The sequence below is a fragment of the Lutra lutra genome, chromosome 2 (genome assembly GCF_902655055.1).
Source record: "Lutra lutra chromosome 2, mLutLut1.2, whole genome shotgun sequence".
Taxonomy (NCBI): Eukaryota; Metazoa; Chordata; class Mammalia; order Carnivora; family Mustelidae; genus Lutra; species Lutra lutra.
Window position 1 is genome coordinate 57,759,142 of NC_062279.1, and position 23,243 is coordinate 57,782,384.

A 23,243-nucleotide genomic window follows, 5' to 3' on the forward strand; every position below is an offset into this window, starting at 1 on the left:
CCTTAAAAGAATGAGTGAATAGGGGCACCTGGGTGGCTCAGTGGGTTAAAGCCCCTGCCTTGGGCCCAGGTCATGATCCCAGGGTCCTGGGATCGAGCCCCACATCCGGCTTTCTGCTCAGCAGGGAGCCTGCTTCCCTTCCTCTCTCTCTGCCTGCCTCTTTGCCTACTTGTGATCTCTGTCAAATAAATAAATAAAATCTTAAAAAAAAAAGAATGAGTGAATAGATTGCAGTATATATATATTAGATTAAGACAGTTAAAATGAACAGATTAGTAGTACATACATAAAACCAAATGAAAAAAAGCAAGCTATAGAATGATTTCACTTAATGGATTTTTAAAACTTACAAACCGCAAGTTTTATAGATCTGCAAATACTCAGCCACAATATAAAAATATTGGGAAGAATGATAAGCACCACCTTTACGAGAAGGGTTCCCTGTGGGGAGGGACAGGAAAAAGAATGGGAACACCTAAGGGAACACAGGCAGGCATCAACTGTGTCTTCAATGATAGCTAACCAGCCAGCCAGCCAGATAGATATAATATAATATAATGTTAAGATTTCAAGGCAGTTTGGATATGAGTACACACGTGTTTGCTACGTTATTTACTATACTCCCACATATTTGAAACATTTTGTAATATAAACTTCCTTAAAAGGAAACACATTTTAAAAACTGAACTAGAGGGGCACCTAGGTGGCTCAGTCAGTTAACTGTCTGCCTTTGGCTCAGGTCATGCCTGCATGGAGCTCCCTGATCAGCATGAAGTCTATTCCTCCCTCTGCCCCCCAAGACTGCTTGGCTCTCTCTGTGTCTCTCAAATAAAATCTTAAAAATAAATAAAAATGAACTAAAGCCACAGCATTAATATAAATACATCTCAAAAACTAAATGTTAAGTTAAAAAAATCAAGTTACAGAAATATGTATAGTATAGTATCACTGTATAACATATTTCTGTAAAACAGCTGTTCCACAGCTATATACATATTGTATATATGTATACATATAGTTGTACAGACTTTAATGGGAATGGTATACTCCAAATTCAGGATGATGGTTGTCTCTAGACAGGGACTAAGAGGAACAGGATTGGGGAAGGGAACATAGGAAGCTTCAGCCAAATCCGTAAAGATTTCTTTTAAAAGCCTGAAGCAAGGGGCACCTGGCTGGCTCAGTCATTAGAGTGTGAGACTCTTGATCTCAGGGTAGTGAGTTCAAGCCCCACGATGGGTGTAGAGCTTACTTAAAATTTTAAAATAAAAGAAAATCTGAAGCAAATATGGCATCTGGTAAAGCTTGGTACTGGATGGTTTTTAAAATCCCGTATTTATATATATGTATGTAAATAACAGCAGAAACAATAACAAATGAAGAAAATGAATGAAAGCTAATATCTGAGCACTTATTATGTAGTAGGCACTCTTCTGAACGCGTGCATGTATACTCCTAAGAACAACCTGAGGAAGTAGATTCTGCTTGTTTCTAATACTATTATTAATTTATTACAATTTGATTCTATTACTCATTTTACAGATGAGTAACTAAAGCAGAGAGAGGTGAAGTTGGCCTAAGATTATAAAGCTAGCAAATACTGAAAATAAGATACGAAGCCAGGATTTGTGCTCCAGAGTTTACACCTTAATAACCATGTTATTGTTATAATGTCATTCTCTATTCCTTTCACTATATTGTCAATAATTCATTTCCAATGTTATTTTGCTATATTGGAAATGAAAAAAACATTTTAATCTATGACCACACAGATTTCTGTGCAGCTCACACTAGTTCTAAAGATGCTCAAATGCTCAATTAAAAAATAAATAAATAAAATGCTCAAATGCTCAAATGCTCAAAGAATTCTAGGAATGTCCTGAAAATAGTGGCATCCCAACTAATTTATCAATTTATATATTTCAGATTTGGTATTTTTTAGGTCATTATTTTATAATCAAACATTATTTTTTCAATAGTCTAACATACTATATATCTGGAAACTTAGATAGCTTATATAAAGAAGCCAATGATGTAACTGAACCATCTCTTTCTCTCTCATTTGAGGCAAAATTCCATAACTTAGCTTCAGGTCTGAAAACTCATATTAAGAGTTTTTAATAAGTCATTCTGCCAAGAAATTCAATTTCAATCATTCCTTTTTTCTGGTTTCTCAATATAAGTTGTTTTTAAAAAGCCCATAGCTAATATTTATACAATAATAAATTGACATTCTCAGTCATTAAATATTTATCAGCATTGATTATGTGCTAATCATACACTCCTTGCTCCTGGTACCACTGTCAGCATTTCTGTCTTCCTTTTTTTTTTTTTTTTTAAATGATTTATTTATTTATATATTTTTAGGGAGAGATAGAGAGAGAGTGAAGGGTGGGGGAGAGGTATGGGGCAGGGGCAGGAGTAGGATGGAAAGGGAGAGAATCTCAAATAGACTCCCTGCTGAGTGCAGAGCCCACAGGGAGTTCAGTGTCAATCCTGAGTTCATGACCCAAGCCAAAGCTGAGCCACCAGGCACACACACCCCCCATTTCTTAAAAATGTCTTTTCTCCATATATACAGCCACATTGTTGATGTTATCATCTACTAACCTACAGAATATGTATTCAAAAAATATAAAAATATGAAAAAGAAGTTCTTGCTTTCAAAGAATTCACTGTCTAGCAGGGGAAAGAGACAAAAATTATCTATAATATGTTAGTACTTTAAAAAACGTAATTAAACCTTAAGGGTGAAGGGAGATGAAAGGGTGGCTTGGTGCACTTCTAACAGCTAACCTGGAATGTGAACAGGAGACAGCAATGGAGACTGCTCTTTCAAGAAAACTTGTCTTAAAAGGAAGAGAGAATGATAGCTAGGGTCATAGGTTCTAGAGAAGGTTTTAAGATAAGAGAAATACTTAGCATCAATTATTCTGGAGTAGTTTCCTTGCTACATTCCTCTCCTAACACTAAATCCCAGTTTGAATATAACTAAGTCACTTAACATTTCTAAGCCTCAAATGAGATAGATGTTTAAGAACTCTAAATTATGAGGAAACTAAAATAAAAGACCTCTAAAGTTCTTTCTAGACCTAAAATTCTATGATTCTGTGGCTGATTATCTGAGCTCTTTAAATTCAAAGGTAAATCATAAAATATTCAGTATGCAAAAAAGAAAAACCAAGACCAATTAAGAGATGAACTAGTTGTACAACTGCATTCTATTACTTTTGCAAAACTGTTAAAACAATTCCTCTTTTAACCATCAGTAAAATTTTCACAAAAGACAGTGCCTTTTTATCAGCTGGTAAAGTGCTTCTCACCCTCAAACCTGTACACTTCTAAACAATCACCAAGCAAACTGTTTTGTGACAACAGAAGTAAACTGCTTAAAAGCCCATAGCTTAGACTTGTAAAAGTCATCTTTTAAATGGAAGAGGTTTATAGAAACACATATATTACATTCTTTCTATAAAATATTTGCTCATTATCTTTAAAATTTTAATGTACAGGTTCATAAACAGTTTTTTTTTAAACTAGCTAAGATTAGATCTTTAGAGTAATATGCCTTCTTTTCACTATTACACATTCTGAAATTTAGAACAAGGTTTCCCTTACCTGATAAGGACATGGAATGTGATATTCTCTGCAGCGTTCTTGTATCCATGTTGTTTCCCAGATGCCACGGTAAGCTTGCTCATAGAAGTAGCATCCAATTACAACCAAGAGTGGTACGAGATAAAGAATGCTGAAAACACCGATCCGGATCATAAACTTCACCAACTTATCTTGGTTCTCCTTTTCTAATGGAATTTCAATTCGAACTCTGTTTAGGGATATAATGCCAGCTAAGAGGAGAGAAACTCCAACTACCACATATAGGCAGAGGGGAGCAAGAACAAAATATCTCAATGCATCAACATCGTAGAGGCCAACAAAACACACGCCACTGATATTGTCACCTTCAATTTTATTCATCGCTAAAAGGATGATAGTTAGAGTTCCAGGGATGCCCCATGCACTGGCGTGAAATAGCAATGCTTTCTTCTCAATAGCTTCACTACCCCACTTTGGCACAGCTGCCAAGAACCATGTGATGGTAAGAATTACCCACCAGACACTGCCAGCCATAGTAAAAAAATAGAGTACCATAAAAAGCATGGTACAAGCTTTATTATGAGATCCTTGTGTCACTGTGGAAGCCTTATACTGTGCAGGGCTAGATGCATTGCAGGCTACTCGGTCCTCAAGCAAAAACCCAATGAAGAAAATTAGTGATACCATCATGTAGCAGACTGCATAAAATATGATAGGTCTTTCAGGATAACGGAATCTTGTGACATCAATCAAAAAAGTTAAAAAAGTAAACAACGTGGCAGAGAGGCAAATGATTGAAATTAATCCTATGAAGTATCGAGCAAATGAAAGTTCTTCTCTCCTAAAGTACATATTTGGACAAGGAGGTGAACAATCACGCACGTGTAAAAAAGAATAACCAAGATCAGGATCAATTTTCAACTCTCGAGGACACCAAAAACCATAGTCCCTCTGCACTGCCACTGGAGCTCCTTCAGTAGGATCACCAGCTAAATTCAGATCCACAAGTCGAGGATATGGCTCATCACAATCTGGGAACCTAAAAAAATACAAGATAAGAACCATTTTCACTTATTGGGAAATCTATTGATACCTAACAATTTGGGTTTCCAAATTTAGCACTCATGACCTTCTTCATTCTAATATCCTTGGCGTACAATTATATTAAGTAGGAATAAAGTAAATATTGATTCTTGTTCATGGGCCATACAATCAGACTGTCCATTGTTGATCAAAAAGTAATATGGTTTTATATCTGATTTTTTTTTAAAGATTTTATTTATTTGACGGAGAAAGACACAGTTACAGAGGGAACACAAGCAGGGGGAGTGGGAGAGGGAGAAGCAGGCCCCCTGTCAAGAGGGAGCCCAATTTGGGGCCTGATTCCAGCACACCAGAATCATGACCTGAGCCGAAGGCAGACGCTCAACTGACTGAGCCACTCAGGCGCCCTGGCTTTATACTTAATTTTGTTTTGGTTTCAAAAACAGTACTTTTTTTAAGTTTTGTTTTTTTTTTTCCAATAATTTCTACCCCCAACATAGGGCCTGAACTCACAACTCCTGAGAACAAGAGTTGCATACTCTTCTGACTGAGGCAGCCAGGCAACCCAAAGAGTCTTCTTTTAATTAAAATAGCCTAACTTAGCCATCAATAAGTAACACTGTATATAGGGAGCATTTATTTAAGACACACACTTTAAAATAAGATTTCAAACTATACATTATTATAAAAGAAATAAATACATATCTCTAACAAAATAGTAGCTTTTCCCCAATCTTTAACTACAGTTACACCAGATTCAATGGAACTTCCTTAAGCAGAAATGTTAAAAGATTTTTCCCAAATGCACAGTCCAAGGTGTTCTGAATTATATTAGCATTAAAAATCATTATAAGTGGCGTAGTTTTTAGACCTTTCGTTCCCATTTTATATTTGTCCCCTGCTTAGCATATTGGTTAATTACAGTCCTTCTAAAGTCTCTAATATCAACTACTTCTTTCTTATCATCCCTAATTTCTATCCAATCCATTACATTCTCTAACTCAGTTATTCTCAAACTTTGGTGTACGTAAGAAAAAATATTGTTTTAAAAATAAAAGTTCAGTGCCACCTGGGTGGCTCAGTCAGTTAAATGCCTGCCTTCAGCTCAGGTCACAATCAGCAGTCCTGGGATCAAGCCCCAAGCTGGGCTCCCTGCTCAACAGGGAGTCTGCTTCTCCCTCTCCCTCTGCTCCTCCCCCGACTTGTGCTCTCCCTCTCCCTCCCTCATTCAAATAAATGAATAAAATCTTTCTAAAAATAAAACTTCTTGGGGCACCTGGGGGGCTCAGTCAGTTAAGCATCTACATTAGGCTCAGGTCACGATCCTAGGGTACCACTCAGCAGGGAACCTGCTTCTCCCTCTTCCTCTGCCCTTGCTTGTGCTCTCTCTCTTGGTCTAATAAAGAAATAAAATCTTTAAAATAAATAAATAAATAAGAAAATTCTTGGTTCCCACCACCACAAATCATATTACAATATACCTGTGTTAGGGCCCAGAAATTTGCATTTTAGCAAGTTTCCAAAGGTACGAGATCTGCAGACTTGAGAAATAAAACAGGTTTGTGGTGCAGACGTGAGTAAGGGTACCATTCTCATGAACTTCTGCATCTTCAATTTTCTTGCCTGTATCAGTCTCTAAGCCTTCAGACTCCTAATAACTAGATGTTTAATAGTTTATATACATCAAATAGTTTCCAAGAAGCTGTGGTTGATATTAAGTTTGACAAAAACATGTATAACCTTATGCTGTAGCTGATTAATCTTTTATTTTCTAATACAATCCATTTTCTTCTCTGGACTTGGAATTGTAAATCCAAATGAGAGAAACTTTTGGCATCTAAGCATTTGCTTATATCCTGCAATATGTCAGGGATTAAACATGAAAAGACAAAAAAACCAGACTTTCTATCCTGCAGTCGAAAAGGAGGTACAAATTGTAAATACAAAATTCAGCAGTGGGATATATGAAGCAAACAAACTCTATATAATGTATAAAAATAATACAAAAGATTAATTCTTCCCAGGGGCAAGATTATGAAAGACTTCATAAAATAAGACCCTCAGTACAGGATTTTGACTCAGTATTTGACAGTTCTGGTAGTATGCCAATCAATATTCTAGCAAGAAATGCAAGCAAAGGCAAAGAGATTTGAACAGGATAGTTTAATATTGCTGGAGCATGAAGTGTGCATGACTTGTGACAGGAGATCAGGTTGGAGAGATAAGCATGTTGCAGAAGAGAGAGAACAGTGATATAAGGTTTGAAACTTTATGTTTTTATGGCTATCTTTGTTTACTTATCTGCCATTCAATATATATACACTTCACTCTATAATCTTTCCAAAAACCAAACTCTTGATTTCTACTCCTTAAGTTTCCCCCGTTTCCATAAGTGGTAATCACATTCTTCTAGTTACTCAGCCCAAAAACCTTGGGGTCATCTTTGAAATCCTTTCCTCTAATACATATCTCACAATCTGCCACCAATTTCTATCACCGTACCTTATGATGTATCTTCTCATTTCCTCCACTGGCTCTGTGCAGTTTAAGCCATTAATACCTCTTCCCCGGACTTCTGGAGTATCTTCCAATTGATCTCCATTTCCACACAGCAGTCAGTGTCCTTTATAGACATGCCACTCCTGTGCTCATGATCATGTCTCTTCTGCTCAAAGTCCTCTAGTGCTCTCCCACCTCACTAAGAGTCAAATCCAAAGTCCATATCAGAGCTACAAAGACCCTACGACCAGTATTTTTCTAATCTGATATCCTTCCATTCTTCCTAAATTACTTGACTCCAGATTCTCTGGTTCCCTTGTTCTTTGGCTAATCCAAGCATGCTTCCATTTCAGAGCAGGTACACTAACTGCTGTTTCCTATGCCTAGGTTTTTCTTCCCTAGACATCTAGGTTATTTGTTCTCTCCTATCGTTTGGGTCCTTATTCTAATGCCTCTTTATCAAAAAGGCATTCTCCAATACGTCTGTAGAAGAGAGTCCTTCTGCTTCCCCATATTTTATTATTACCACCCAACCCTATTCTTTTTCGTATTAGCATTCATTACCATCTGATATTATCTATTTATTTGTTATCTCCCACCACTGCCATCACTATTAGAATTTTAGTTCCATAAGAACCAAGACTGTATTTTGTTCACTACTTATCTTCAGCATCTAGACTAGTGGCTAGCACACAGGACACACCCAACTAATATTTGTTAATGATTACTGAATAAACATATTCATATAGACCTAACCCAGGTAATTAGAAAGATGACTAGGAACAGTGTGGAAGATAGACTTGGGCAAAAATGGAGGCAGAGATATTAGTTGATTCAAATAACATCAGGACTAAAACCAGGTAAAGTCAGGGGCACCTGGTTGGCTGAGCTGGTAGAACATGTGACTCTTGATCTCCAGGTTCTAAGTTCAAGCCCCATGTTGGGCATAGAGATTACTTAAAAATTATTTTTAAATCCTAAAAAGAAATAAAATAAAACAGATAAGGCAGTGGGAATGAGACATATATGAAATTAGTTAGATAAAAGCAATACAGTTTATAATTGATTAGATATGGGAGCTAAGGCAAATGAAGGAGGAACAGAAGATGACTTATAGAGAATTAAAAAATGAGCAAAGGAAAATCAATTTTAGACATGTTGAAATTGAGGTATTTGAGACAAATGCAGGCTAGGATTTCCAATAGCTGCTAGATATGCAGATTTGGAACTCAGCAAGATGTCAAAGCTATAGATTTAGGTGTAGGAGTCAGCAGCAGATGAGGAAGAGTTAAAGTGAGTGAGATGAGATCATCCTGGAAAGCACGTAGAATCAAAAAGAACAGGAACAGAACTCTGGAAAGCACCAATACTCAAGGGGCAAAATGAGGAAGAGGATCCAAAAAAAGAAATTAAGAATAATTGGTCTGAGAAATAGCAGACCAGAATAGTTCACATGTAATGGCGTAAATGATTTTCATGAAAAGAGGGCAAGCTGAGGTTGAGGGGAATTAGGATGAAATACAGAATAAAGCTGAAATACAGGTTTGAAGTGAGTGATACAGATTTGACAGAGGTGCTGAGAGGAAAAAACAGAAATTATTCTGTTGACCAAACTGGAAATTTGCCAAAGACAGACAGCAAACAGAACTGCTATGGTTGGCATCATTAAACATACAGCATATAGAAATGGGTTGACTCAATCCAGTTGGAAATCTGACAAACAAGTTCAGTAGAAGGAATTGCTTCAAGATTGCTTCAATGTTGAAATTGCTAGCAAGGTATCATTTCAAGTGATAGACCACGAAGATTAAGTAAGGAAATAAATGAGATTAGGAAGAGGGATACTAGGAGAGGGGGAAAAAAAAAAAAAACAAAGTCTGGGAGTGTCCAAGAAGTTCAAGAGCAGTAGGAACAAGAATAGGAGAGATGTGGAAGAATGAAAGGTTGTTATGAAAGATGAGTTTGCCAGAATTTGAGGTTTCACAGTTAGTCAATGCCATGCAATAGTGAGGACATAAAACAGATCTAATCCCATCAAAATAAGGATGATAATGAGATTTCTATACTAGTATATAAACTATTAATATAAAAAGACCACTAAATAATGGGAGTTAGCTACAAGAAACGTAAAACAGAGTGTTGCCCAAGCAAATCATAACTGTTGTTATAAATAACAAGAAAGTAAAAGACTTCTAAAAGAGGGACTGTAAACGCTACCACATGTTTGGGGAGAAAGTGGATGAATGGTTACATGGGACTAGATAAGAAAACAGGTTAAACAGGTGGGAAACAGAGTAGACAAATATGAGAAAGCAAAATGTCAGTGAACTGACCATAAGAAACTGGTATGTTTTATTTCTGAAGTTTTTCCAAATGCCAAATGAGGGTAACAACACCTGCTTTTTACCCACCTCCACGGACTACTTTTAGATGACAGAAATAATTTTAACATAAAGGAGAAAAGAATGTTCACTGCAGCACTACTGATAACAGCAAACACCCAGAAATAAATGACTAGCAACAGAAAGTGGCTAAATAACTATGGAATATTAACATAGTAGTCCATTATGTAGCAATTGAAAGGAATGAACCAAACCTAGAGATATACAGATACATTTAAAAAATTTTAATGTTGTTTATAGATGTGTATATATGTAATAAGAGTATAAAAGCAAATATAGAAATGATTAACAACACATCAACATAATTATTACTTCATCTCTGGGGAGGAAAGAAGGGAATGAAATCAAGATGTGTACCAAGGAAGGAACTTTCAACTCTACTTGTATTATTTCTTTAAAAAAAAAAAAAAGTGACTAAACCAAGAATCACAAACTGTTAAGACTGGATAAAGTTAGACAACAATAGTACATATGCATTTATCTTATTATTCCTTATTTCTGAAATATTTCACAATACAAAAAGGCACAAATTATATAAGAAATACTCTATACATTATTACTAACAATAACATTCTCTCATATAAATCTACAAGACCGTCTCGTGAACGTTGTCAAAGCTTTAGGAAATGCTTATAATCTATATTTTGGAAGTAATCTGAAAAGTATCTGACATTTCCTAATTCTGGTTTGTTAATTAATGACAAAAAAGGGTTGACAGAACTACTTTAGTCATTAACACATTTAAAATCATACAAATATTTAATTTCCACTATGTCATCATTAAAGACATTTAATGGTGAGGTAATGAATGATTATTTTCTTCTCTATATTTTCTAATTGCATTACTTACTAGTAGCATTACTTGTATAGCCAGAAATTTTGTGAAGGAAGAAAAATCAACTTTACATCTTGACTGTTTTTCTTAATTCTCTTAAAAATCTCTTCATTGAAATGTTTTTTTCCTTTTCTACCTTTTCATCCAGTGACTTGAAATTCTTAAGGAAATGAACAATTCTGAGGCCATGAAACGGCTGTTAAAATTAAGATTAATATGTACTTCAAGAAAGTTTTTTAAAACTGATGAACTAGAAGACAAGTAATTTTGAACATACTATAGCATTAAGTAATGATCCATGAAAATCTATGGTTTTCGCACCTACTGCATTCCATATCTTCAGGCCACGGAACACCAAACATCTCCATGAGCTCCGAACACTCACTGTAAGCCCGCTGACACAGCCTACGACACGGAAGAGTGACACGTCCATATTCCATACAAATAGGAGCATAGAGTGCACAAAGAAATGGCCGAAAATCCCGAGAACAATCCAGATTCACCATTGGGTGGAATGGCTAGGAAAAAGTTAAAATTGAACAATTAGAGAAAGAATTGTATACAACTTAAAACTTCCTATTTAGAATATTACAATATTCTTTGTTTTTTTGTTTTTTTTTTTTTTTTCATTTTAAAAATTTCTGAAGGCTACTAAAATTTCTGAAGGAAAGTTTTGGTTTTTGAAATAAAATCCTCTTTGCTATATCCCTAAGGATTCTGAATTGGTTGAGACTGAGATGTGTTTCAGAATTTATATGTATATTTTAATTGTTAGAGGTGATATTAATGAAGAGGCAGGGCTGAGAATCACAATATGATACACATTACATAGAAAAAAAAACAATAAAAGATATATGCCAAATGTTCAAAAAAGTGATTACTGCTTGGTGACAGGAATCTAAGAGATTTTAATTTTCTTCTTTTTATGAATTTCAATTTTATTCAACTAACAAGTATCAACAAGAAAGAGCAGACAAATGCTAAAAGAGGAAAGGGAGTGGGAGTGGAGGAAGAGAAGCAGTTATACATAGCAGTAGTTATTTTGGGAGTGTGGGAGAGGGAAAGATCTCTCACATTTGTCTCATATTTTCTTGTTCTTTTACATTAAAAAAAATTTTTTAAATGGGTATCATATGATGTAAACAGAACTAACACTGTAAGCTGATATTAAGGAAACAAAAGGAAAAATAGAGGCTCTAGATGTAAAACCATGCTTAAATAATCATTAAAACCACAGGAATAGATCAAACATCCCAATAAATATTCATCTAAGTTTTTCATTATCAAATATTCTTTTCACTTATTCATATAATGGTTTCAGAGTCATTGCTGATTTTGATCTGGTAACAGATATTCTCACCACTAAGCCTTTCTATTAAGAATCAATCAGCTTTTGGGGCGCCTGGGTGGCTCAGTGGGTTAAAGCCTCTGCCTTCGGCTCAGGTCATGATCCCAGGGTGCTGGGATCAAACCCTGCATGGGGCTCTCTGCTCAGCAGGGAGCCTGCTTCCCTTCCTCTCTCTCTGCTTGCTTCTCTGCCTACTGTGATCTCTGTCTGTCAAATAAATAAATAAAATCTTAAAAAAAAAAAGAATCAATCAGCTTTTACATTGACACATAATATTTTCCAAAGGCCTCCTATACAAGATGCAGTCAGAAAACCAAGAGTCACTTAAAGAAACTCAAGAGTTAACTGTATAATGGACATGGTACCCAACATATAACAATAAATTCTGTGTGACCATCATTCCCAAGGATGAAGGAATAGGCTGTATTAAACCAATGTTTCCATCAAGAACAATTTTAAAATACAGAAAAACAGTTTTAAAACATCTATTTAAAGCTACTGAAGAACTGCTGAAGCAAAAAAAACTAGAGGGACCAAGAATACAGAGAACAGGAAACATGGATATGTGGCCTGATATGCAGAGCTGCTTTTCTAAGAAGGCATTTGTTGAATCTTGAAGTTGAAGGCAGTTTGTTAAGTCATAAGGTGAGAGGCTGAGAATCAAGCTTTGACTAGGCTGGTGCTAGAAACCAGTGCAGTTTTGGTGGTCTTACAAGGCTATAGATAAAATTCAAAATGAAAGGAATAAGACATAGGTTTCGAGAAGGGGAAGTGCCAAGGGCTGAGTCTGACATAGAGCCAATTTTCCCTTCAAGAAATCAGAAAATTCTGAAGCTGCAGGAGGAAGGAGCTAAGAAGCTAAGCAGAAAGCCTCTTTGAAAAGCAGAGTGGAGATTTTGGAGTTTTATTGTACTAAGGAAACATGGATTAGAGTTCAAGTTCTGACAGAGGAACTGAACATACCAAACTCTCCCAGGTGGAAGCCTCTGAATAGCTACATTCTTGTTGCAGTGACAACAAAGGAAGGCAGAGACCTACCAGCCTCAACTCAGCTCAGTCCCTAATGGAATTAAGGTGATCCACCATTTATCTGCTAATTAGAAGAAAGGGTGAGCCTTCTCTGGAGTAACAGAACATTATCTGGAACCTCACCAACATTTTGTAATGTCTAACACTCAAAAAAAATTACTAGGTGTTTCAAGAGACAGGACTATATGGGGTGTCTGGGTGGCTCAGCTGGTTAAGCCTTTGGCTCAGGTGATGATCTCAGAGTCCTGGGATCCAGCCCCCCATCAGGCCCTCTGCTCAGCAGGGAGTCTCTTTGTCCCTCTCCTCTGCCCCTGCCCACCCTGTTCATGTGCAGTCTCTCTCTCCCCCCTCTATCAAATAAGTAAATAAAATATTTTTTAAAAAAGAGAGAGAGAGGAGACAGAACCATATGATTAAAACCAAGAAAAAAATTACATTTTGGTGGTCAAGCTATTGAACTTAATATATAAGACTGTATATAATTATGTCAAATATGTTCAAGAAAATAAAAATGAAGAATCTCACCAGAAACTGAAATCTATTATGAAAGGAATCAAGTGGAAATTTTATAACTGAGATATACAATCTGAAATTAAGAACTCATTAGATTTATCAAAAGACAGAAATGGCAAAAAAGAAAACAAGACAATACAAAATATCCAAACAGAAGCACACAGAAGCACACAGACCAAAAAATACTGAAAAATACATTAAAAAAATAAGAGACATGTAAAACATGGAAAAGCCTAAGATATGCATAACTAGAATCTTAAAATGTGGGGAGAAAGAAAATGGGCAGAGGCATTATATAAAAAGATGATGCCTGAGAATTTTCTAAAACTAATTGAAGACAACAATCTACAGATTCAAAATCTTCTATAAACCCCACAAAGGATAAAAATAAGAAAATCACAGTGAGGCAAATGTTAAATTGTTGAAAACTGAAGAAAAATATCTGAAAAGGAGCCAATGGAAGTGGAAGGAGGAAAAGACAACTTACCTTTAACAGAGCAACAGTTAACCCTCAGAGCTGACTTTGGAAAACCATAAAACAACAGAATGACTTTTAAAGAGCTAAGGAAAAATAACTGCAAACTTCTAAGTCTACAGCCAGCAAAAATATCCTTCATAAATGAAGGCAAAGTAAAGACATTTTCAGACAGACAAAAAAATGAGAGAAAATCAGTCACCAGCAAACCTGCACTATAAGGAATACTCAAGAGCTTTTCAGACGGAAGAAAGATGATCAAAGATGAAAACTCAAAAGTACTTAAAATCAACAAAAGGGGTGAAAATGTGGGAAAATATAAATGAATACTCCCTGTACCAATAAAAAGTAATAATGTCTTAAAATACATACAAAATACCGGGTGTGTGTGTGTGTGTATCTCAATAAGTGACAGAAGAGGACAAAAATTCTGTAAGAATACAGAAAATCTAAACAAGCCAATTATAAATTTCATCTAAGTAACATATTTATGGGGCACTTGGGTGACTTGGTTAAGTGACTGCTTTTGGCTCAGGTCATGATCCCAGGGTCCGGGAATTGAGCCCCACATTGGGCTCCCTGCTCAGTGAGGAGCCTGTCTCTCACTCTCCTTCTGCTGCTCTGCCTGCTTGTGTCTCTCGCTCTCTCTGTCAAATAAATAAATAAAATTTTTAAAAAATAAATAAATAAATAACATTTATACTCATGATATCCAATAATAACTGGATCCTATTTAACAGGAACACGAAATCTTTATTAAAATTAGCCATATTCTAGATCCTAAAGCATGCCACAGCAACCTTCAGAGAATTAAAATCATTCATAGAAGGTTTTAAGACTAAAATGTAATTAAGGTATAAACCAATTACAGAAAATGCCCAAACCCAACTGCTTGAAAATCTGGAAATTAGACAACAAACTTCTAAATAACCCATAATCAACAAAGGGAATCATAACAGAGATGTAAGTTGTATACATAATTATATAGATTATATAATCTATATATAAAAGTAAATAAAGACAATATCAGCAAAAGCTGTACTCAGAGAAAATCTACAATCTGATATACACATAACAGATAATAAGAAAGCCTGAAAACAATCAATGACCTAAGCTCCATCTCAAGAAGCTAGAAAAAGGGGGCGCCTGGGTGGCTCAGTGGGTTAAGCCTCTGCCTTCGGCTCAGGTGATGATCTCAGGGTCCTGGGATTGAGCCCCGCATCGGGCTCTCTGCTCGGCGGGGAGCCTGCTTCTCCCTTTCTCTCTCTGTCTGCCTCTCTGCCTACCTGTGATCTCTCTCTGTCAAATAAATAAATAAAATCTTAAAAAAAAAAAAAAGCTAGAAAAAGAATGGCTAAACTTAAGGAATGTATAAGGAAAGCAGTAACAAGAAAATAAGCAATTTCAATTATCACTATCAGGAATGAAGAAAATGAATGTAGAAAAATAACGTAGATACCATAAATAATAAATTTACTAGATTTATATTACTAGATTTATAATGTAGATACCAAAAGTAATAATATTGACATGATGAAATGAACAAATGCCTTGGGAAAAAAAAATCACAATTTACCAAAACTCATAAAAGTTTATCTTCTATCTACAAAGAAATTTAATCCATTATTAGAAATTATTCCCCCCAAAGAGAACTCTAGACTAAGATGGCTTTACTAGAAAAATATGTCAAACATCAAATGAAGAAGTTGCAATAATCACACAAAAACTCTTCCTAAAAGGGGGGAAAAAGGAACTTTACCCAATTCGTCTAATGAAATCAGCCTAATTTTTATAATACAACCCAACAGGAACTATCTAAGAAGGAAAATTAGTCCTCATGATCATAGATATAAAAATTATATCAGTAAATTAATCCAGAATATGTACAAAAGGAGTAATATACCACATGAACTTTTTTCCTAAGGACAGAACACTGATTAACATCTGAAAAACCAGTTAATGTAATTAATAGCATTAATAGAAAAAGGGGGAAAAAAATCACATGATCCACTAATAATAGAGATGTAGTAAAAGTATTAAATGAAATTCAACACACATTTATTATGAAAACTACTTGCAGAGTAAGAAGAAATCTCCTCAAATCTTCTGGGAAGTAGATACATCAAACCACAGCAAACCTCATACTTGGTGGTAAATTGGAGAAAGCTTCCCAAAATCGAGGATGAGGCAAAAGTACCTGTCATTACCATCTTATTTAACACTGTATTGAAAGTCCTCAGCAGGGCAGTAAGAAAAGAAAAAGAAATAAAAGGTGAAAGAATTAGAAGGAAAGAAATATAAGAATTAGGGGTACATGGGTCAGAAAGAAAGATAGCATCATTATTCATAGATGACTTGTGTTCCAGTTGTCAAACTTTATCCCTCAGTTCCAAACTCACCCCTCAATACCTGCTCTATGATAATCATTTCTCCTTTACAGTAAGCATAAATTTAAACTTTATCAATAAAGAGTGTTGGAGAAACACTGCAGGACAAAAGGGCTTCTTTGTTGGTTGTGGTTGCTGCACAGTGATGCAGCAGTGCAAATGTTAAGAAATCTATGATTCTCTATCCCACCATGTGCAGAAAGGTCTCTTAGTAGCCTCATAATCACAGCATAGCTTGGTGACCCCCTTCTCGCAGCCCTTCCGATATGGATAATGCATGGTCGAGGCCTCCCACCTGCAACAGTGCCCTGACTCCCTCCTTTTGCTTAGTCACCAGCTAAGACCTGCCCAAGCCTTGAAGACTTGCTTACTTCTTGCCCAGCAACTATCGACCAACTCTGGCCCAGCCAACCTGGTGAATTTCTCTGCCATCCATTGAGCTGCAACTACATCTATAATTAAGGTCTGAGCCTTTATGTGTGGTTGTCCCTTCCAAGATTGTCCCTCTGCCCTAGAGAACCCTGTTGAGCCATCTTGTAAATACTCTCTTATACTAGCTTATTAATTCTTTATATTACACTTTCCTTGTTTAAATCATTGAGTGCTTCTGTCTTCTGATAGAACCAGGCTAATAAAATCTGTTACAAAGAAAATCCAAGATAATCTATAAACCATTAAAATAAATGAATTTACTAACACTGGATAAAAAATCAATTAAGATAAAAGTTATCTGTATTTCTACATTCCAGGAATATATTAAAATGAAATTTTAAAATATCACCAATAGAAAAGGAAACTAAGAAAAAATTCCATTTTTAAGAGCATCAAAAGAAAGCATAGCATCCTATACTTAGGAATAAAGTTACCAGTGTGGTGCAAGACTGAAAACTATAGAGTATTACTGAAAGAAATTGAAGAAGACCTAATAAATAGACATTCATATTCATGGATTAAATAACAATGTTATTAAGATGGTGATATTCACTAACGTGATCTATAAATTCAATCTAAAAATCCCAATGGCCTTTTTTTGCAAAAATGGGAAAGTTGATCCCAAAACTCATATAGAATTGCAAGAGAGTCTGAACAGATCAGAACAACCTTGGGTGGGGGGAGGAACAAAGTCAGAGTACTCATAGTTTCCAATTTCAAAACTTAATACAAAGCTACAGTAATCAAAACATGTGGTATTAGTGTAAATCTAAACAGGCAAAAGAATAAAGCTGGAGACCCTTGCATTATACTACATACAAAATTTACTTACAAATGGATCAAAGGCCTACACATAAGAGCTAAATCTATACAACTTATAGAAGAAAACAGAGGTAAATGTTCATAACCTTGGGTGTGGCAATGTTTTCTTAGATTGGACAACAACAGCACAAGCACAAGGAAAAAAAATAGATATATTAGACTTTGTCAAAATAGAATGCTTTCACATACCTAAGGACATTATCAGGAGAGGAACCAGACAACCCACAAAATGGAAAAAAATATTTATAAAGCATATCTGGTAAGGGTGGTAAGGGTCTGGTATATAGAATATAAAAAGAACCCCCACAACTCAACAAAAAGACAATCAAGTTTATTGAGTGGGCAAAAAACATAAATAGACATTTCTCCAAAGAAGTTAAGCAATGGCCAATAAACACATGAAAAGATGTTCAATGTCATCAGTCATTAAGGAAATGCAAATCAAAACCACAATGGGATACTACATTATACCCACTAATATAGCTAATCTAAAAAACAGAAAACAATAAGTGTTGACAAGGATGCAGAGAAATCAGAACCCTCATGTGTTGCTGTGGGAATGTAAAATGATGCAACCATGACAGAAAACAATTTGCAATTCCTTAAGATGTTAAACATAGATTATCATATGATTAGCAGTTCTACTCCTAGGTATGTGCCAAAAGAATCAAGAATGATGTTCAAGGCAAAACTTGTATATAAATTTTCACAGCAAGATAGCATTGTTCATAATAGCCCACAGAGTAAAATAAAGCAAAGGAAGGAAATAAAAGAAGAAAAAATCAATGAAATTAAAACAGAAAAGAAATAGAGAAAAATTCTCATATAAGGGCTGGTTCTTTGAAACTACCAATAAAATTGTAAGTTTCTGGCCAAGACTATTAAAGAAAAAGGAAAAACACAAATTACCAATATCAAGAATAGAAGAGGTCACTGAGGTACTGTAGGCATTAAAAAGACAATAAACAAATATTACAAACAACTCTATGCACATAAACTAGCCATCTTAGATAAAGTAGACCAATTCCTCAAAGGCAGACTACCTAAACTTGCCCAAGATGAAACTGATAATCTGAATAGTCCTGTAACTACTAAAGAATTTGAATTTGGGTTTAAAAATCTCCAGAAAAAGAAATGTCCAGGTCAGATGGTTTCATAGATAAAATCTAACATTTAAAGAATAATTAACATCCATTCTAAACAATCTTTTCAAGAAAATAGCAAAGAAAGGAACACATCCCAACTAATTCTATGAAGTATTAAAACCAAACAAAAATAATACAGAAGAAGAAAACTACAGACCAATATTCCTCATGAACATAAATGTAAAGTCTTTAACAAAATAGTAACAAAGCAAATCCAAATATATATTAAAAGCATTATATACCACAACCTATTAGGGTTTGCTTCAGAAATTCCAGGCTGGTTCAATATTCAAAAGTGAATTAATGTAATCCCGTATTACCAGGCTAACAGAAAAATCACATTATCATACCAAATGATGCAGAGAAAGCACTTATGATTTTATGTTTTCGATGAACTAGAAATAGAGGGTAACTTCCTCAATTTGATAAAGAGCATCTACAAATACCCTACAGCCATCATAATTAATGGTGAAACATGGATGCTTACCCCTAAGATTGGAAATAAGGGAAGGGTGTCTGCTTTTACCACTCTTATTCAACATGGTACTGGAAATCCTGCCAACACAATAAAGCAAGAAAATAAATAAAAGGTGTACACTGGAAAAAGAAATAAAACTATTCCTGCGGTGCCTGGGTGGCTCAGTGGATTAAAGCCTCTGCCTTTGGCTCAGGTCATGATCCCAGGGTCCTGGGATCAAGCCTCCCATTGGGCTCTCCGCTCAGCAGGGAGCCTGCTTCCTTCTCTCTCTCTCTGCCTGCCTCTCTGCCTACTTGTGATCTCTGTCAAATAAACTAATAGAATCTTAAAAAAAAAGAAATAAAACTGTTCCTATCTGCAGTTAACACTACTGTCTACATAGAAAATCCCAAAACATCTACAAAGAACACCTCCTTGAATTAGTGAGTTCAGAAAACGGCAGGATATAAGAAAAACATACCAAAAAACCCCAACTCTATTTCTTTGAAAAATAAATAAAAAGATTTGTCCATTTTGAAAGAAAGAGGGGGAAAAAAGCATGCATAAGATAGGGGGAGGCACAGAGGGAAAGAATCCCAAGCAGACTTCCTGCTGAGTGCAGCGTCAGTTGCAGAACTCAATCCCATAACCCAGAGATCATCACTCGAGCAAAAATCAAGAGCCAGATGTTTAACTGAGGCACACAGGCACCCCAACTCTATTTCTTCCCCCCCAAAATATATTAATTAATTAATCAATCTATTTATTTATTTATTGTGAAAGAAACAGAGAGAGCAGGAGGAGGGTCAGAAGGAAGGGGAGAAGCAGACTCCCCACTGAGCACAGAGCTCCATGCAGGGCTCAATCTCAGGACCCTGAAATCACAGTCTGAGCTGAAGTCAGATGTTCAAATAACTGAGCCATCCAGGTGCTACAGCCTAACTCTACTATATAAAACTGTGTTCTATTTATAAAGAGCACATGAAAACTAGAACAATATCCTTAGAACCACTGAAAAATAGAAAGAAAAAAGAAATACCTGGGTGTAAATTCAACAAAACATGTATAGGACTCAAATGCAGAAAACTATAAATGATGACAGAATAAATCAAGGAATATAAATAAATTAACAGATACAGACTGTTTTAGTTTGCTAGGGTTGCTATAACAAAGTACCATAAACTGAGTGGCTTAACCAACAGAAATTCCCTGCCTCACATTTCTGGAAGCTAGAAATCTGAGATCAAGATGTTGGCAGAACCATGTTTCTCAGAAGGTGCAAGAGAAGGATCTGCTCCTGCTCTCTCTCCTAGCTTCTGGTAGTTCCTTGGATTGTGACAGCATAAATCTGATCTTCACTGCATCCTCTCTATACCTGTTCACATCTTCCTTCTACTGTGTATCTGTCTGTGTCTAAATTTCCCTTTTCTAAGGGAATTCAGTCATTAGGGCCCCTCCCTACTTCAGTATAACCTTATCTTAACTAATTACATTTGAAATGATCTTATTTCCAAATAAGGTCACATTTTGAGGTACTGGGTGTTAGAACTCCAACACAGACATTTTAGGAGGACTCAATTCAAGGCAACCAAATTTACTGAATGGGTTGAAGATTCAACATGAAAGATGCCAATTCTTCCCCAGATGATTTCCAGATTTAATGAAATTTCTAACAAAAAGCAGCATATCCACCACAGCCAGGTGGGATTTCTCCCTGGGATGAAAGGGGGGTTCGACTTTTGCAAATCAATCAATGTGACAGAACACGTAAATACGAGAAAGGCAAGAACCACATGGTCCTCTCAACTGATGCAGAAAAAGCATTAGACAAAATACAGCATCCTTCTCTGATTAAAACTCTTCAGAGTATAGGGATAGAAGGAACATTCCTCAATTTCATAAAATCAATCTATGAAAAACCCACAGCAAATATCATTCTTAATGAGGAAAAGCTGAGAGCCTTTCCCTTAAGATCGGGAACACGATACAGATGCCTACTCTCGCCATTATTGTTCAACATAGTACTAGCAACACAGTACTAGCAATCAGACAACAAAAAAGAAATAAAAGATATTCAAACTGGCAAAGAAGTCAAACTCTCCCTCTTCACAGATGACATGATAATTTATGTGAAAAACCCAAAAGACTCCAACCTCAAATTACTAGAACTCATATAGCAATTCAGTAATGTGGCAAGATAACAGAAATCAGTTGCTTTCTTTTACACTAACAATGTAACTGTAGAAAGAGAAATTAAGAGAATCGATTCCATTTACAATAGCACCAAAAGTTGTAAGATACCTTGGAATAAACCTAACCAAAGAGGTAAAAGATCTTTACTCTAGGTACTACAGAACACTCATGAAAGAAATTGAAGAAGACATAAAAAGATGGAAAAACATGCCATGCTTATGGATTGTTAAGAATAAACATTGTTAAAATGTCTATGCTGCCCAGAGCAATCCACACTTTCAACACCATTCCCATCAAAATACCAATGGCATTTTTCAAACTGCTAGAACAAACAAGTCTAAAATGTGTATGGAACCAGAAGAATGAAACTCGACCACTCTCTCACACCATACACAAAGACAAACTCAAAATGGATAAAAAGACCTCAATGTGAGACAGGAATCCATCAAAACCTTAGAGGAGAACATAGGCAGTAACATCTTCGACTTCTTGCAAGACACAAAAGCAAAAATGAAGTTTTGGGACTTCATCAAGATAAAACAAAACAAAAGCAAAATGGGAAACAAAAGCAAAAATGAACTTTTGGGACTTCCTCAAGATAAAAAGCTTCTGCACAGCAAAGGGAACAGTCAACAAAACAAAGAGGCAACACACAGAATGGAAGAAGATATTTGCAGGTGACACTACAAAGCGCTGATATCCAAGATCTATAAAGCACTTCTCAAACTCAACACTCAAAAAACAAATTATCAAGTAAAAAAATGGGCAGAAGACATGAACAGACACTTCTCCAAAGAATGGATACAAATAGCTAACAGATAATGAAAAACTGTTCATCATCATTAGCCATCAGGGAAATTCAAACCACTGAGATACCACCTAACACCACTTAGAACAGCAAATATTGACAAGGCAAGAAACAACAAATGTTGGAGAGGTTGTGGGGAAAGGAGAACCCTTTTACTGTTGGTAGGAGTGCAAGTTGGTATAGCCACTTTGGAAAACACTGTGGACGTTTCTCAAAAAATTAAAAATAAAACTACTCTATGACCCAGCAATTGCACTACTGGGTATTTACCCACAAAGATATAGGTGTAGCGAAAAGAAGGGCCATACGCACCCCAATGTTCATAGCAGCAATGTCCACAATAGCCAAACTGTGGAAAGAGCCAAGATGGCCTTTGACAGATGAATGGATGAAGAAGATGTGGTTCATATATATAATGGAATATTACCAGCCTTCAGAAAGGTTGAATACCCAACTTTTGCATCAACATGGATGGGACTGGAGGAGATTATGCTGAGTGAAATAAGTCAAGCAGAGAAAGTCCATTATCGTATGGTTTCACTTACTTGTGAAACATAAGAAATAGCATGGAGGACATTAGGAGAACGAAGGGGGAAATGAGGGGGGTAGGGGAGGGGGAGACGAACCATGAGAGGCTATGGACTCTGAGAAACAAACCAAGGGTTTTAGAGGGGAGAGTGGTGGGGGAATGCATTAGCCCCGTGATGAGTACTGAGGAGGGCAGGTACTGCATGGAACGCTGGGTGTTATATGCAAACAATGAATCACGGAACACTACATCAAAAACTAATGATGTAGGGTGCCTGGGTGGCTCAGTGGGTTAAGCCTCTGCCTTCGGCTCAGGTCATGATCTCAGGGTCCTGGGATGGAGCCCCACATCAGGATCTCCGCTCAGCAGGGAGCCTGTTTCTCCCTCTCTCTCTGCCTGCCTCTCTGCCTATTTGTGATCTCTCTCTGTCAAACAAATAAATAAAATCTTAAAAAAAAAAAAAACTAATGATGTACTATATCGTGACTAACATAACATAAAACACAACAAAATGCAGCATGACTTTTAGTAGATAAAGATGAGTTTATTCTAAATTATATTTAAAAACAAAATAGATTTCGAAAAAAAATTGGGAAGAATCATGCCAGCCAATTTTAAGACTTACGATATAGCTAACAGTAATCAAGACAGTGTGGTATCAGTGGAGAGACAGATACAAAAAATAACAGAACATAATAAAGAAGGGGCACCTGGGCGGCCCTTGGTTT

The 23,243-nt window shown here is 36.0% G+C and overlaps 1 protein-coding gene across 1 annotated transcript in view; it reads right to left on the bottom strand.

Moving 5' to 3' along the window:
• FZD3 (frizzled class receptor 3) overlaps positions 1-23,243 on the bottom strand; it is a 99,333-nt gene that overhangs the window by 50,854 nt on the left and 25,236 nt on the right. Inside the window, exons 3-4 of the mRNA XM_047717491.1 lie at positions 10,699-10,895; positions 3,619-4,636 (exon numbers count right to left, since the gene is read on the bottom strand). Of these exons, the coding sequence (XP_047573447.1) occupies positions 3,619-4,636; positions 10,699-10,895 (1,215 nt within the window). The remainder of the gene's footprint in view (positions 1-3,618; positions 4,637-10,698; positions 10,896-23,243) is intronic.